The sequence below is a fragment of the Cavia porcellus genome, unplaced genomic scaffold, assembly GCF_034190915.1.
Source record: "Cavia porcellus strain 051 isolate PalLab524CR breed Dunkin Hartley unplaced genomic scaffold, mCavPor4.1 scaffold_2, whole genome shotgun sequence".
NCBI lineage: Eukaryota > Metazoa > Chordata > Mammalia > Rodentia > Caviidae > Cavia > Cavia porcellus.
Window position 1 is genome coordinate 78,282,196 of NW_026947485.1, and position 15,103 is coordinate 78,297,298.

Below are 15,103 nucleotides of genomic sequence, written 5' to 3' on the forward strand. Positions count from 1 at the left end.
CGGCCTGTGAGAGAAGAGGCCAGACACAGAGGCATCTGTACAGAAGCGGAGCCCAAGGATGGGAAAAAGATGGCAGAGAGAAGTGATGCAGAGATGCAGTCCTGGGCAGTGGCGCCAAGGAGGAGGGTGCTGAGAAGAAAGTGCAGGTCACTGCTGCCCACAGGAGTCCTGCTGCTGGGTGTGTGAGTGTGCGTGCGTGTGCTCTGTGCATGCTCCACACAACAGCGCCTGATGTCGGTGTGGCTTCCCCTGCCACGCTCTTCAGCCTGCTCTGGAGCCCCCCATTTCCTCCGGGGGTTCCTTGCAGCCCAGCAGGAGGGGCCAGCAAGGCCCATGCAGCTGCACAGGGCCAGTGGGCGGGAGGGCAGGCACTCACTGGACAGGTGGCTGACAATGTGTTTGCTCAGCTCCGCGTAATTCAAAGAGGACAAGAGGGCTCCATCGACACTGGCTCCTGGTGGGCCTGGGGGACCCTGAGGGCCTGTCAGGTACTGACGCAGGTACTGGAGCACATCATCCCCTGGCGAGGGAAGGGTATATTTACATGGATCCCCCAGCCACAGGGTGCTGCACCCCATCCAGTGACAGCCCTAGCCCCCATGCCATCTGGCTGCTCAATGTCGTGTGCGTTCTGGGGACTCCAGCCCACAAGGGCCAGGGGGTCAGTCAGCTTCTAGATCCTGCAGAGATGCCTGCCTGGCCGCCTGCTGCAGGGGAGGGCAGACTACCTCCCCTTTTCTAGTCCCTTTGTTACTCAGCAAGCGGACACTCAGAGCAGTGAGCCTGCAGCTCCCTGTCCTGAAGTACTGAGCCCTCGGTGTCTGCAGCCCTCACCAGCTGGCTGGGGTTGGCGGGGAGGCCAGCAAGGGGCAAAGACCGCCCCGCCCTCCAGCCCTCCAGAGGGCAACTTACGCCGCAGCACGGCCAGGATGTCTTCGGAGGAGACAGAGCCAGAGGACCTGCCGATGCTGTAGCCCAAAGCTGTGGGAAGGAGACCTGGGTGACTGCCTGTCAGAACTGGAGCAGCCCTGCTGCTCATGGAGTCCGAGGTCTCCGTCCACCAGACACTGTCTTGGGGAAAGTGAGCGAACTGGGCAGCATGGGTTACTTAGGCAGGAGAAGATCAAAATGGGGTGCTGCTCTGTTTTGTTGATAAGAAGGGAAAATTTGTTGCCAGAATATGCTTCCGACTAACTCTCACTATATCCTGCCAGCCTGGAGATTCAGACAAGAAGTCAGAATGTCCCGAGTGAGTGCCCACTTCGCGTGCACCCTGTGAGGCCTCCTCAGCCCAAACTAACTGTGCTGACTGATGGCCATGCCTGGGGGTAAGCAGTGCATGACGAGGTATGCTCACGGGAAGGGCGATGTGAATGGTGAGCTAGGAGGTGAGGACCGTCAGGAGGAGGGTCAGTGTGGACAGGGTTGGGACAGGCTTACCCTGAAAGTAGCCCACGACATGCCTGGCCAGCTCTGAGTAGTCAAAAGTCTCCCCCGTGATGGTGGTGGTGAGCCCTGGGGGGCCAGGGGGACCCGGGGGACCCTGGACTCCAGAAAGATAGGCCCTGATGCTGTCACCTGCCAGCAAAACAACAAAGAAGTCAAGCCTGTCCTCAGGAGGCCTGTCCTCCCCACAGTCACCGAGGTCACCCACAGTACACAATGAAGTGTTTACCCCAACCAACGTGCAGCCTGGACTCCCTTGGTACTGATGGGGAAACTAAGGCAGAGGCCTGTGCTGCTCAGGTGGTCTGAAGGGCATCTACCAACAAGACTCCAATCTGTCCACTCATTTGACAAGTTACCCATGCCGAGGGGTCGTGAGTGTGTGTGCGTGCACATGTGTGCTTCCACATGTGATGAGGATGAGGTTGTGTGTATGCACAGGCACACTGGGATTACAGGCCAGGCTCCAGGGCCAGCAGGCTGCTCTCCAGCACACATGCTGTATGTACACGTGCACGCACACACATGCACACACACACACATGCATACACACACATGCACACACACACGCACGCACACTGCTCCATGCCAATCCCAAGGCACAGTGCCGGCCACTCACTCTGCATGTACTCCGAGATGTATTGCTGGATCTCCATGGAGTTTCGGAGAGAGCCCGGGGGCCCGGGGGGCCCTGGTGGGCCAGGTGGACCAGCTGTGTACGTGGTGCTCGATGAACCCCCTGCACGAAGAGAAGGCAGCCTGACTTGATTTCTCTACCAGCGGTCAGGCCTGGCAGTGCTGCCCTGGCTGAGCTGGGAGGGTTTTCTGGGCAGGAGAAAGAGAACAGGGGCAACACAAAGGCCAGGCCTGCGACAGGCACAGAACTGTAAGCCGCCCCGGGCCAAATTGCCTTCCTTCAGTAGCCTGATCAGGCCTGTTTGCTTCCTCCCCAGGCACTGGGGGCTCCCGGGCCCCGCAATGTGCGTGACAATCTCAGCACAGACTGCTGTCATCTCTGGATATGTGTGGGTCCGCGCCCCCCAGCATGTCCCCTCCTTCAAAGTTGCTTGTGGGCCCGGCTAAAGGAGGAGTGTGAGCAGTGCTGAATCACGGACAAGTGACAGAGCCCCCCCCACCCCGTGGGAATGTCTCCACAGAAGGATCAGCCTCTGGAAGAAGAGGAGAGGAACTGTGGCCACCTGTGGCTCTTACCTCGGGAGGGACCAGCAGGAAGCCCAGGATCACCTGCAAGCCAAGTGGAGAAGCCTGGTTTGTGTCCCCTCTTCCAAGAGGTGCCTCCTGCTGAGGCCCGGAACATTCAGTGTCTCTTAGTCTTTTTTGTTTTGGTACTGGGAATCGAACTCAGGTCCTGGCACTTGTTAGGCAGGCGCTGATGCCGCTGAGCTATATCCCCAGCTCCTGTCTCTTAGTCTTGTTTCTATAGTGACACCTTTGGGCGGAGACTGTCTCCCACTTCCTGTCCCCATGTCTTCCTTTCCTCTGCCCTTTCTCCCTCTCCCAAGCCTTAAGCACTGAAGCACTTGGGTCTTCCATGCAAGGCTGGGCTCAGGGGCCAGGCTGCCTGCTCACTGACCTTTGTCACCTTTGGGTCCCTGCGGACCAGGTGGGCCTGGTGGTCCCTGCAGGTTGAGTCCGAGAGAACCGGTGTCTGAAAGCCAAGAACATATACTATGCAGTCAGCAGGAGTGGAGAGTGGGTCTGGGCCACAGCTGGGGCAGGTGGCGGCTCGGCTCTTACCTGAGGTCAGGAACCCTGGGAGGCCTTGCTCGCCTGAGGGATACAGCAGGAGGGGACAAGCTTATTTTCCTCTCCCATTTACTCCTCCTTCCTCCCCTCCAGGGCACCCCCGCTGTTGCCCAGACTGTGCAGCCCATTGGTCAGTACCGGCCACAAACATGCATGTCTACACTGCAGTTGTGCACAGAATGCAGAGTTCGCAGCCCTTCCTTCCCTGAATGCTCTCCAGCCCGCTGGCTATACTCCCACTAAGTTCAAAACTCTAGGAAGTCAGCCTTTACCACCCATTCCTGGCCCAGGTCATGTTTGATGCCAGTTCTACTGTACCTCGATGTCCTCGGGGGCCTGGGGGACCTGAGGGAGGGAGAAAGAGGGCTGTGAGGCACCCACCAGCTGGATATTGCGGCTCCATGGGGCCAGTAGAGGAGAGAACACAGAAGCCAGAGCTCCCTGGGCCTCTCCTTCCACCACATCGCCGCAGGGCAGGGGCTCTTTGCAGAGTCTCTGACCATCTGCTTATCCCCTTCCCGCCCATGCTGTAGGTGAGGAACCTGGCAAGAGGCCCTGGAAAAGCCTCTGCTCACCCAGCCTCACCCTGGCCACGAGGGGATACGGAGGGGGCACATATTGGCTGTCCTCACCTTGGTCTCCCTTGGGGCCTGGGGGGCCAGGTGGGCCTGGGGGGCCAGAGAAGGTTTCTGCGGAGGAAGGCAACAGCGTGAGGGTAGGGGAGTGAGGTTCCCGGGGCAGCAGCGCCCTCTAGCCCAGTGCCCAGCATGCTGTGGACACTCAACCCATGCTCATCAGATGGGTGATGGATGCCTGGGTGTTCGAAAGGTTGAGGGTTGGGTGTAAACACGAGTGGATGACTGAGAAGGCAAATGGGTGGGTGGGTGCATGGGTCCCCCACAAGGGATGAGTTCTGGCCCAGTGCTGGCTCTTAGTTACTTCTGTAAGTTTCTACATTCTGCTAGCACTGATCTCATGGGCCTGTGTCCTGCCTGCTTTATTAGAGGTGGGCTTCCCAGAGACCGGAACTGGCCTCCTGGTCACTCCAGAAGCTCCCTAAGTGCCACACTCCCATGCGGGTGGGTTGGAATGGTTTGTCTCCTTGCAGGCCCAGTGGAGTCAAAGGAAGCCCTGGGCTGGGTGAGCGCTCAGGTGGGGCAGAGGGACTCGCCCCATGGCATTACCTGAGGAAGTCAGGAAAGATCCTGGGGGGCCCGGAGGGCCTGGCAAGCCTTCCCCTGGATGAGAGAAGCCCGAGACTCATTAGTGTCATGAGACAGCCAGGGGCCCTCTGCCCTGAAGCAGCAGGGGTGCTCTTTCCTGCAAGGGCTCTGGGCCCCCTCACTGCCACCCCAACTCTAGCAAGGAGTTCCCTCTCACCTGGTGGGCCTCGGGGTCCCGGGGGGCCTGGGATAGCTGGTCCTGCAAGAGAGTGAGCAAGAAGGCATGTTGAGCTCAGGGGACAGGCACATCCTGAGGCAGGATCAATCTGGGCTTGATCCCACAGTCCCCAAGGCCTCTGCACTCCCCCACCCCATCCCCATCTGCTGGCAGCTCCTGAGATGTTCACCTGGTGGTCCACGGGGCCCTGGTGGGCCTGGCGGGCCTCGTAAATCAATGCCTTCTGTAGGGAGAAGCAAGCAGAAATGAGAGAGGATTCTGTGGAGGTGTGCTCTGCCAGGCTCCTTACCTCTCACTCTGATCGCACCCTGGGGTGCACTCACACCCAGAGCCTGGCACAAGGCTTTCCAGGGTTCCATGGCTAAGGGAAGCCCTGGCTCAGAGGCAGGGTGGGGAGCAGTCAGTTGCTGTGGGGGTGTGGAGGGATGGAGAAGAGCTCGGGTTTCAGCGTCCTCTAGGGTTTAGCTCCCCACTCCTGGCACTTCTTATTCAGCACCCCAGGTGTCTGGCACTGATCTGCTGTAGCTCTGCTGGACTTTTTTTTTTTTTTGGTCACGTTGCTGACTGAATCCAGGGTTATATGCATGCCAGGAAAACCTACCACTGAGCAGCATCTCTAGCCCTTTTTATTTTTGTTGATTTGTTTTGATTTTTTGATACAGGGTCTCACTGTGCAGCCCAGCTGGCCTCAGACTCATGGTGATCCTCCTGCCTCTGAAACCCAAGTGCTGGGATTATATATATGATGCCACACTCAGCTAGCCTGCTTTGTTTTTGAGACAGTTCTCACTAAGTTGCCCAGGCTGACCTTGAATCTGCAATCCCCTGTGTTGCAATCCCCCTCTGCCTCTGCCTCCCAAGCATCTGGGATTACAGACCTGAGCCACCAGACCCAGGCCACCAGGGCTCTTGAAAGGGCTTTGTGGACAGGACGATGCCGGAGTCATCCCTCGTAGATCAGGCCATGGCTGGGCATCTGTACCCTGCTCTTGCCCTCTTCCAGTGGGAGCTGCCCTGCTCCTGCCAGCTGCAATCCAAGACCTCACCTGCCCTTGCTCCTCCTGGGGTCCCAGAGTCTTTCTGACAGCTGTCCCATCCCTGGCCTGGTGCCCGACAAGTCCTGCCTTTCTTCTGGGCTATCACTCACTGCGTCTCCCTCCACCCCCACCATCACCTGCTCTAGAAAATGATGGCACTCACGGGAAGAGATGATCTCAGAGATGGAGGTGCCGGTGCCCACAGACAGCTCACTAGCAAGGCCTGGCTCTCCTCTCGGGCCTGTGGGGAGGACAGGGTTAGGGTGAACAGTGCCTCAGGAAAGGTCAGATGCAGGGCAGAGTGCAGGCAGAGAGGTGGCAGAGGGCTATCAGAGAGAAGTGTGGGGTCTGGGGAGGGGGCAGGGCCATTAGAGGGGAGGTTGGAGCCAGAGCCTTGACAGTGAGCACTTCTGTCTGCAGCCAAAATCCCCTTTTCCTAAGACTTGACTGTTTTTCGATAGTTGGATAAAACTGATCATCAGGGTTTGGTCACCAGAGAGCTATGACAATAACTGAGTTCAGTCTCAACCAAGGGCCACAAAGACTAAATCCCGTTGTCCCAAGGAGGCTGATCCTTCCAGAAATATGGACTGGATCAGAGGAAGTGGCCCCTTTCCCTCCCTTTCTGAAACGCATACCTGTGCCTTGAACTAAAGCACAGGCGCCCAGGCCTGCCTCAGAGGGTGCCTGTGTTTTCTCAAGATGTGACGTACCTTGCTGTCCTGGGAGACCAGCAGGGCCAGCAGGGCCTGGAAATGGCATTGGGGAAGAGAATAAGTGAGCTCTGGGGTCATGGGTACAGGGGAAGAAATGCAGGGAGGGTTCACACGGAGCCCTCCCAGGCGTGGGAGTCAGTGGGCTCGCAGGAGAAGGATAAGCAATCTGAGACCAGTGTGAGGCTCTCAGGCTGGTACTGGGCCCCTTGGGTCAGCAGGCTGTCCTGTCTACGCTGTCCTTCACTGGCTAGCGACTTCTGTGCACCCCTTGCAGCCTCCAGTTTGTCAGAAAGGAAGGCTGGTATGTACTTGCATTGGTTGTGTTATGTATTTCACAAACATTTAATTAATTATTCCTGGTGCTGGGGATAGAACCCAGGGCCTTACACATGCTGAGCTCTGTCACTGAGGTACATCCCTCAGTGACATATACAAGGAAAGCACATATACAAAATATGTGCCTTCAAAACACACATACGAAATAATGGGCATTTTGGAAAAGCAAGAGAGAATCCTAATTCTTTAATTTCTGAGCATTTTATTTCCTTCCACCATCTTTTTTTGCATCTCATAAAAATATAGCCAGAACACTACACCACACATCACTGATGTTTTGCCCTTTTAACTACAACTATTGTCTCTTAACAACTGTTTTTCAGAGTTAAGAGTTCTAGAATCACCCGTGGTGCTGGGTGATTCAGATTGTGTTTCCCTAGTAGACAGCTAGCATTGGTGTTGCCCTTGATTCCCTTTCCAAATTGTTTTGCAGGGAGAAACCATGGAAGCCTTGAAGGTCCAGCACTGTTATTGGTCTCCAGCCCTGGTCACCGAATGATCTGGATTGAACCTTTGGCCTGCTGCTTAGTGGTCATGTGACTTTAGGCAGGTCACTTACTCTCTTTGAGAGCCAGCTTTCCCTCATCTACTGAGTGGCCCTCCTCTTTTCCTGGAAACAGAGCTTAGCTCCCTTAAGTCCTTCCTGCTCTCTTTCCTGGGTTCCTGCCTTTGGCTTCAGGATCTGAGAAAACATGACTAGAGTTCAATGCACCCATGGCTTCCTGCTCATCAGGGCAAAGTAAGAAAACAAACTGACCTGGGGAACCTGGAGGTCCTGGAGGTCCCATGGCGCCAGGAGGCCCTGGGGGACCTGGGACGGTGACCATGGATGAACCCTCTAGAAAGAGAAAGCACATAGAACACTGAGTCCGGTCTTTGGCTCTGAAGCATTGGTTATCCATAGCTGGGCAAGCTGATGTCTGGGCTTCTCATTACCTCTGCACTTCCCCATTCCCAGTTGCAGACCCAAAAAACTGACACCACAACCTGTCCCTAGCTGTTATGGTTTGTGTCTGAGTATCCCCCCAAAGTCTCATGCCCTCATGCAGGTAACTGAATCTAGCATTTGTGATTGGTTCATGGTCTAGTACTGGGATTGGTGGTGTGAGAGCTGCACCTGCCCAGGGGTGAGTAGCCAATATACAATATAAGGGAGAGAAGGAGGTGTGCTTTTCCTTTTTGCCCGTTTGCTCTTGTTGCTTCTGGTGTCTGCCACAGCCACCATGTTACCCCTCAGCCAGGCCATCCTCCCTTAAAGTCAGCTGATGAGGGACTGAAATCTCCAAAAACTGTAAGCTAAATAAAACTTTCCTTTCCTAATTCTGGGCATCAGGTATTTTGTTCTAGCAATGAGAGAAAAGTAACCAAGACATTGGTGCTGGGCTTGCTGACTGGTGCTTCTTGGAAAACATCATTGCATGTGACCTATGCAATACTTTAAGTGAAGCTTGATGAAAGGATTTAGTAAGAACTGAGAAAATCAGAATGATGATAGAAATGTAGACAGTAAAGGCCCAGTTCAGGAGGTTTCAGTTAAGAGCAAGACTCTATTGACAGTTAAGATTACAGGTAAATAGGATGCTCTGGCAGAAAATTTATCTATGTTTTGCTCCTGTTCTGAGGCTTTGTAGGAGGCTGAGATTAAGAAAAAAACAACTACTCAATCTGGCAAAGAAAATTCTGAGGTAGCCCGACTTTCATACTGTAGTACTACTTGATATTTTTAAACCAGATTTATAGTGATAATCAGAAGAAAATGGCAGAGACAAATGCACAAAGTTTGTAGCTTCATCAAAGAGAAAGTGCCTGAAAAGTTGGTACCTTGAAGTATGTGGTTGCTGAAAAGATTAACAGTAAAAAGAAGCCAAAAGCTGGGCAGTATGGCACACATCTGTAACCCCAACACTCAGGAGATTGAAACAGGAGAATTGCCACAAGCTTGAGGAGTCGTGGCTACACAAAGTGTGTTCAAGGACATCCTGAGCTGCACAGTGACACAGTGAGTGTTTGTCTCAAAACAAGCAAAAAAGTTACCAAGTACTTTGCATCAGGACAATAAGAAAAGTAATTTAAAGTCATTTTAGGAGTCCCAAGATCTCACCACTACAGGCTCAAGCCTACAAGACTGCAAAGCATTCATTTGAAAAGAGACCTTGAACCTTGCTCAAGAAGGGCCACTTAGGTAATTGGTGCATGTGAGAGGTAAGGGAACTGCAGGGAGCATCTCTCCCTGGCTGCGTACCTGAAGTTGTGATCCTGCCTGGGGTGCCTGGTTCACCTGGGTGGGAGAATGAGGAGGAGAGGTCAGGAAGATCAATTAGTGGCTCAATACATTTTCAAAGCTTCTGATTGATTGCCTACGCGGCCCACTCATGGCTGCTGCCCTCAGTCTAAAGGTATTTCAATGAATTTCAAGGGGTTTTCAGGACATCTCTCAGCCTGTCTCAGATCCAGGAGGTCTGAGCATCAATCCACATGCAGAGAGGGGCTTCCCAGAGGATAAGGGAAGTGAGGCTGGAATGAGGCTGATGTGAGTCAGTCACAAGCTCCTTCTCCATCCTCTCTTCCTGGGAACCACCTTAGGTGAGAAAATCAGTCACAGGACAATGGACAGAGGCCATGAGCCCATGATGTGGACTGGGGGTCCCAGCATGCTCCTCTGAGTTCTACCTCCCGGGCATGATAGGAACAGGAGCTATGTGGTTGATAATCTGAGAAATCCTAAGTTACAGAAAGTCACAGCTCTTTCCTGCCACGTGTCTCTGAGTGTGGAAATCCCAAAGGCTCATGAAGGACTTCCAAGAAGAAGAAGTAGAATTCAGTGTCTACCCTGCAATCCATAGGTGGGCTTGTGGAAACCAAGGAATCAAGGGAGCAAAAAAGCCCCTTACCTGGGAATTCTTTTGTGTGTGTGTTGGGGGGTACTGAGGATTTAACTTAGGGCCTTGTGCATGTTAGACAAGCACTCTACCACTGAGCTACATCCCCATCCCTAGCTGGGCATTTTTGAGGGGCTTCTTTTTCATTTCCAAAGTTTTGTGGGCAACAAAAGGGCAACATATATGTCTCTGCTCACTCTTCACCTGCCAGGGGCCCAGAGCAAGACAGAAGACGCTGCTGAGTGGGTTTTGTTGGAGCAAAATCCAACACGAGATAAGATATCCACTCCAGTCTTTACCCAAGGGTGGTGCAGGGTTGGAGATGGGATCTGAAGCCCTCTTGGACAGGAAGAACAGTGTTTCTGGTATACTGAACCCTGCAAGTCTGATGGAACTCAGCTGCCATTGTTTTGGATTATGTTTATTTATCCCCCTAAACCGCTTGGCTCAAGCGGCCATTGGGAACTGTTCTTGGAAGGTTTACTCCTAGGGTCCCTGGAGGGTGACAGTGACTGGTCACAACAGCACAACTACAGGGTGTCAGGGCTCAGAAGCATGGGGTCACAGAGACACAGGAAGCCTGGGCGTGGGCGCTGTGTCTTCTTGGGCTTGCTGAGGGCTAGAGCCTCAAGGGGCAGAATTGGACTGGAGTTTGCACACCAGCCGCCCCAGCCGGACTCCTGAGGGTTGTGTCGCACCTTGGTTCTTAACTTTGCCCTCCTACTAGGTTGTGACACTCCTCTCTGCCTACACAGCCACCTCTCGGGAGCCTCGGGTACCCCAGTAACACCAAAGCCTATGCGAAGGGTTAAGCCAAGGGCAGCTCTGTCCTGGGGAGAACTCACGCTAGTGGGGACCCAGCGTAAGGGAGGCGTGTTTCTGAGGCAGCCCAGGAGGGGCTGGGAAGTCAGGGTCAGGAAGCACCCTCCCTGACCTTGTGTCACAGCAGCCTGGAGATGTGAGAACAGGGCTCAGCTTTGGGGATGGGGCTTAAGGGGGGACCCAGGGCTGTTGTTTGGCATTGATGGAGCTCCCACCTCTCAGCCCTCAGCTGGAGCCACTAGATGCCACTGTTGGCCCAGACTTTGGCTGGAGAGGGGCCTCCCTCCTGCCAAGCCCTCCTTCCTGCAAAAAAATGGTCTTGTAAAGAAAGAGAATCTCATTTGGAAAGTCACTTACCTTTACTCCCTGGTCGGCCAGGGGTCCCAGGAAGTCCTGATATGATTAAAAACAGGTCAGGCAGGGTAACTGGGCCCTGCAGTTCCAGGAGGCCTAGGTAACTAACTGGTACCCAGCACAGCCACGCCAACCCGGCCTGCAGCTCTAGCTCAGGGGCCCTTGGGTCCTATTCTCTCTGGGAAACAGGGCAATCACTGGGCTGCAGGTAGCAGAGGCCATGGGTCAGCTGGTCGGGATGTGGCCCCTTGGCATTGTAGCCACTCTGGGCCTGCTTGCCTTCTGCCTTCTCGGGGGCCTGGCAGATGTCACTGTGCATTCAGCCCCCATTGCCTGGTTCATCTTAGTCTCTGCCTAGAGTCCTTTAGGAAATGAGGAGCCCAGCATGGTGATGGCTTCTCAAACCCTAAAGACCCTGTTCCAGAGAAACTGAGTCCCCTGAATGAGGCGAGGGCCCACCCCATCATGCCAGTGGGGGATATGGTCCTCTGTGGGCTTCAGAACTCCTATCCAACAATAGGTCCCCATGAGCCTTGTCCTGGGCATCCCTGCACCAGAGGAGTTAATCCCAGGAAGACAGAATCAGTACACAGTCTACCCTCGGTTTTCCTCCCTAAGGTGCTTCTCAAGACTTCCAGGGGGAGGCCCTGAGCCTGTGGTTTCTGGGGGTTGAGGGAGGACAGGGCATTCAGGAGCCTGGAGGAGAAGCGCTGGCCTAGGGCTCTGTCCTAGGAGAGAAGGTGGGTGGGAGGAACCCTATGACTCACCCTGAGGTCCTCGGGGTCCTGTGAGACCTGCAAAAATAAGACACAGGAGGTAAGAGTCTCAGGGCTGAGAGTGGCCCCAAGCACCTACACCCTGACCCTGCAGAGGCAGGAAGATTTGGCCCAGGAGGGGTCGGTGGGAGCCAGAGGAAAAGCCATGCAGAGGGAGTGGGACGGAGGCAGTCCATGTTCCTTCCAGTCCTGGAGTAGAACGAGTTCTGGAGCTTTGCAGTGAAATGACCCGCTACTTCCTTGGTTGCTGGTTCTGGGCCTGTTCTGGCTCATAGATGCTTCTGGAATCTGAGGTGAGCCAGGAACCCCAAATGCATGGCCATGGAACCCCTCCCCCCACCAGGGCTTCTCTCCAGGGTGGGTAGGTGCCAGTGGGGGAGAGGAGGGCAGGAAGGGAAAGGCCCCAAGGCCCAGAGGTGAGATAATGAGCTGCTGTTGAGGTCTGCGATTTTAGGGGACTCCTTCCCCTTTCTGGAGCACCTAGGTTTAGCTGTTAACCCTCCTCTTCCAAGTTGCCAGGTTGCTGCCCTCCCAGGCAGCATGGCCGGCTGTGTGGGCCCCTGCTGGGCTTGGAAGGAAAACGGGATGAGGCCCGGGAGGTGCACTTGTATATGCACACGCACAGCCATGCACACACACATCCATGCACTTTGAGAAACACCCACACCCTGTGCACGCCAGGGTGCAGGCTCAGCATGGCAGCTCCCTCTTCCGGCCCTGTTACCTGGCTTTCCTTGGTCTCCGGAAGGTCCTGGAGGGCCCCGGGTTCCAGGCGCACCTGTAAGGCCCTTTTCACCTGGGGAGGGCATGGGCCATGAGGTGTTTCCCCGAGGAGGGCTCACCCCCAGCACCTGTGAGCACAGGCTTCCCAGGGTTTTGCTGGCTTGCTGGCCAGTGGGAAGGAGGAGGAGGGCAGGAACGGGGCCACTCATGATGCCCCAGGCTATGTGTCCCTCCAGCATCATAACGATGGGGACTGGAGCACCAGCAGGAATGTGGGTAGGGCAGGGATTGGACGGCAGGGGCAGATGGTGAGGGAGAAGACCAACCTCTTGGACCTTGGAGTCCATCGGGGCCAGCAGGGCCTGGCAAAGCAGAAATGCAAAATCTGTCATTTACTTCCTGAGCTGAGTCTGGGACTCTTTCCTCTCCTGCCCTAGCAGCCTCAGAGCACACCGCCTCCCAGGCAGGGGCCATTGCTGGGGAGAAGCCCTGGCCTGGTTTCACTCTGGATACAGACTTCTCCCCACCCCTCCCCATGTCCTAACCGTCATCTCTGTTCCTGCTGACCGGGCCAGAGCTCCCATGGAGCCCAGAGGGCCTGGACACTCCTGAGTGTTTGCTTCCTGTGCGTGGCGGAGGGCAAGGCCCTCCCGATTCTGTTTGCCTCTGCTCTAGGCAGCTTCCGTGTCTCTATCCAAAGCTGCATCCTTCCCTTGTTCTTCCCGTCTTTACTCACCTTGCCCTCACTGCATGGGCCATTTTTCAATCTGAAATGTCACCTTCTTGCCCCTTCTGGCAGGAAGAACTTTTCCCCTGAACTGTACCTTCATTGGCATTTGGTAGCTTTTGCCACCGGTCACCTCTCACAGGGGTGACCTCTCATATGCTGATTGTCTTATTTTCCCTGCATGCAGGTGGCTCTTACTAACAGTCGGCTAAATAAACCATCAAGGGGCCACATCTCCTTGGTGGGACTCAGTGCCAAGGCCTGGCATTGGGCTGATTTCACAGGTGCCTTCATGAGGGCTGCCTGGCCTGGTCCTGGGGTAGAGTACTGGGGCTTCAAAGGGCCACTACCCTAGTCTGCCCTGTACAGGCTGGTACAGGGGTGGGTGGGCTATGCCCTGCCAAGTCTGCCTGGGAGCAATGAGACCCTTCAGAGGGAGGCTCAGGCCAGGAAGTGGCCTGGCAAGTGGGCCTGGCCTGGGGTGAGCAGGAGAGGGAGTGGGGGAGATAGCTCTGGAAGGGTCTTTGTAAGCCATGATGACCGTCACTCTCACAGGGCAGACCCCACTCAGCCACTGCTCGTGACACTCACCCATCGGTCCCTTAGCTCCGGGCTCACCTACAGCCCCCGGTAAACCTCTCGTGCCAGGCTCGCCTGCAACGGACAGAGGGCCAGGTAAGCACCACATGCTGAACTACCACGAAAGGTCCCACTTGGTCCCACACCCACCATGCCTGTCCCCCAGACCCCCAGAGGAGGCGGGGTGGGAACTGCTGCTTTGACTCTCAGTTCAGGGCCACGGCCCCTCCCCTGGGCAGCAGGCTTGCCGATCTAGAAGCCAACTGTGACCCCACGGTGCGTGTATGGGTGCCACTCCCCGGAAGCTATGCCTGTGGTCACGTATCACTGTCAGGTTTCTTTGCAATCGTGCCACTTGAGGAATGTGGCAGAGAGGGTGCCAGAGAAGAACTTGATGCTACTTTGAGAATTATTAATCTTCCCAGCTGGATTCCCCCAAAGAGTCAGTGGCAGCTATAAACTCACCTTTCTGCCCAAACCTTTACTGCTTAGACTGTGTGCTCTGATCCTTGCTTGTCTTCTACTCACAGCTTTGCCTACCTTTGTGCTTTTTCTAGCTAGCAGTTTCCCTGAGGGTTTGTGGGCAGAGTCTACCCCGTCCTTCTGTACTTTTCCCACTGCCAGGGCCTGGGAGGTTTAAAGATCATGAGCGGAGGAAAGCAGATTCCTGTGTAGACTGACCTGTGAGGCCTCGGGGTCCTTTCTCACCGGGGTCACCTAAAACAAATGGGGTGGGGTGAGCCATCTGGGGTGAGGGAGACCATATTCCTGGGTACCCAGGTTTCCTGGGCTACAGGGGGAGCCTTGAGGGTAAGTAAGCTCCTGGCAGTGAGATGCAGTCAAAGCCCAGCTCTGAGAAAGCCGGAGGAGCATTGTCTGTCTCTCCCAAGGTAGAGACCAGGCACGAATTCACCTAATGCCTTGCTGGTTCACGGGCAGGTGACCTGGGCTCAGGAGGACCAGAGTAGTTACCTCAGTACCCTGAGGACCACTCAACCACGGTTACATGACGATGGTGCTTTCTTTTCTTTGTGCCTCGATTTCCCTATCTAAGAGACTGGCTAAGGAGGAACCCTTGGCCACCTCTTAGTTGCAGGCTCTGAGGACCAGAGTCACACGTGTTCTCAGAGTGCCCTGGAGGTCCTTTCTGGGTTCTAGGAGCAACGCAGACTGTAGTGATAACTGACCAGGATGGGAAAGGTGTACCTTTGGGTCCTGGAGCTCCCACAGGTCCTTTGTCACCTGAAAAGGAAATAGACGCATTGCTGTAAAGAGCCCTGCAGGGGACAGCCAGAATGGGTCAGTGTCTGACTCTGAAGCCAGCTCCCACCGCCTCCACCTCATGTCCCCTTCTTGCCCTTGCGGGCTGCCCAGGCTGTGGGCGGAGTCTGTCAGCCACTCCCAGCACCCCCACTTCCTGAACACAGAGCATCCCCAGGGCACCCCACTCTTCCTCCTAGGCCCATCCCCCTGCTTACCTTTGGCACCAGGAAGTCCTACTTCACCTCGGAGACCTTGGAGACCCGTGAAGCCTGCTCAC

At 55.2% G+C, this 15,103-nt stretch overlaps 1 protein-coding gene across 5 annotated transcripts in view; it reads right to left on the bottom strand.

The window, feature by feature from the left end:
- Positions 1–15,103, bottom strand: part of Col17a1 (collagen type XVII alpha 1 chain) — a 76,632-nt gene that overhangs the window by 3,794 nt on the left and 57,735 nt on the right. For all 5 annotated transcript variants that reach the window (XM_063244662.1, XM_063244663.1, XM_023567329.2 and 2 more), the window contains 24 exons: positions 15,042–15,095; positions 14,770–14,805; positions 14,245–14,280; positions 13,576–13,638; positions 12,584–12,619; positions 12,259–12,330; positions 11,526–11,552; positions 10,762–10,797; positions 8,946–8,981; positions 7,461–7,541; positions 6,365–6,400; positions 5,815–5,892; positions 4,784–4,837; positions 4,594–4,635; positions 4,398–4,451; positions 3,846–3,902; positions 3,532–3,558; positions 3,205–3,237; positions 3,041–3,115; positions 2,659–2,691; positions 2,066–2,185; positions 1,441–1,578; positions 913–981; positions 377–520 (listed from right to left, as the gene is read on the bottom strand). In XM_063244662.1, coding sequence (XP_063100732.1) covers positions 377–520; positions 913–981; positions 1,441–1,578; positions 2,066–2,185; positions 2,659–2,691; positions 3,041–3,115; positions 3,205–3,237; positions 3,532–3,558; positions 3,846–3,902; positions 4,398–4,451; positions 4,594–4,635; positions 4,784–4,837; positions 5,815–5,892; positions 6,365–6,400; positions 7,461–7,541; positions 8,946–8,981; positions 10,762–10,797; positions 11,526–11,552; positions 12,259–12,330; positions 12,584–12,619; positions 13,576–13,638; positions 14,245–14,280; positions 14,770–14,805; positions 15,042–15,095 — 1,437 coding nt within the window. The remainder of the gene's footprint in view (positions 1–376; positions 521–912; positions 982–1,440; positions 1,579–2,065; positions 2,186–2,658; positions 2,692–3,040; positions 3,116–3,204; positions 3,238–3,531; positions 3,559–3,845; positions 3,903–4,397; positions 4,452–4,593; positions 4,636–4,783; positions 4,838–5,814; positions 5,893–6,364; positions 6,401–7,460; positions 7,542–8,945; positions 8,982–10,761; positions 10,798–11,525; positions 11,553–12,258; positions 12,331–12,583; positions 12,620–13,575; positions 13,639–14,244; positions 14,281–14,769; positions 14,806–15,041; positions 15,096–15,103) is intronic.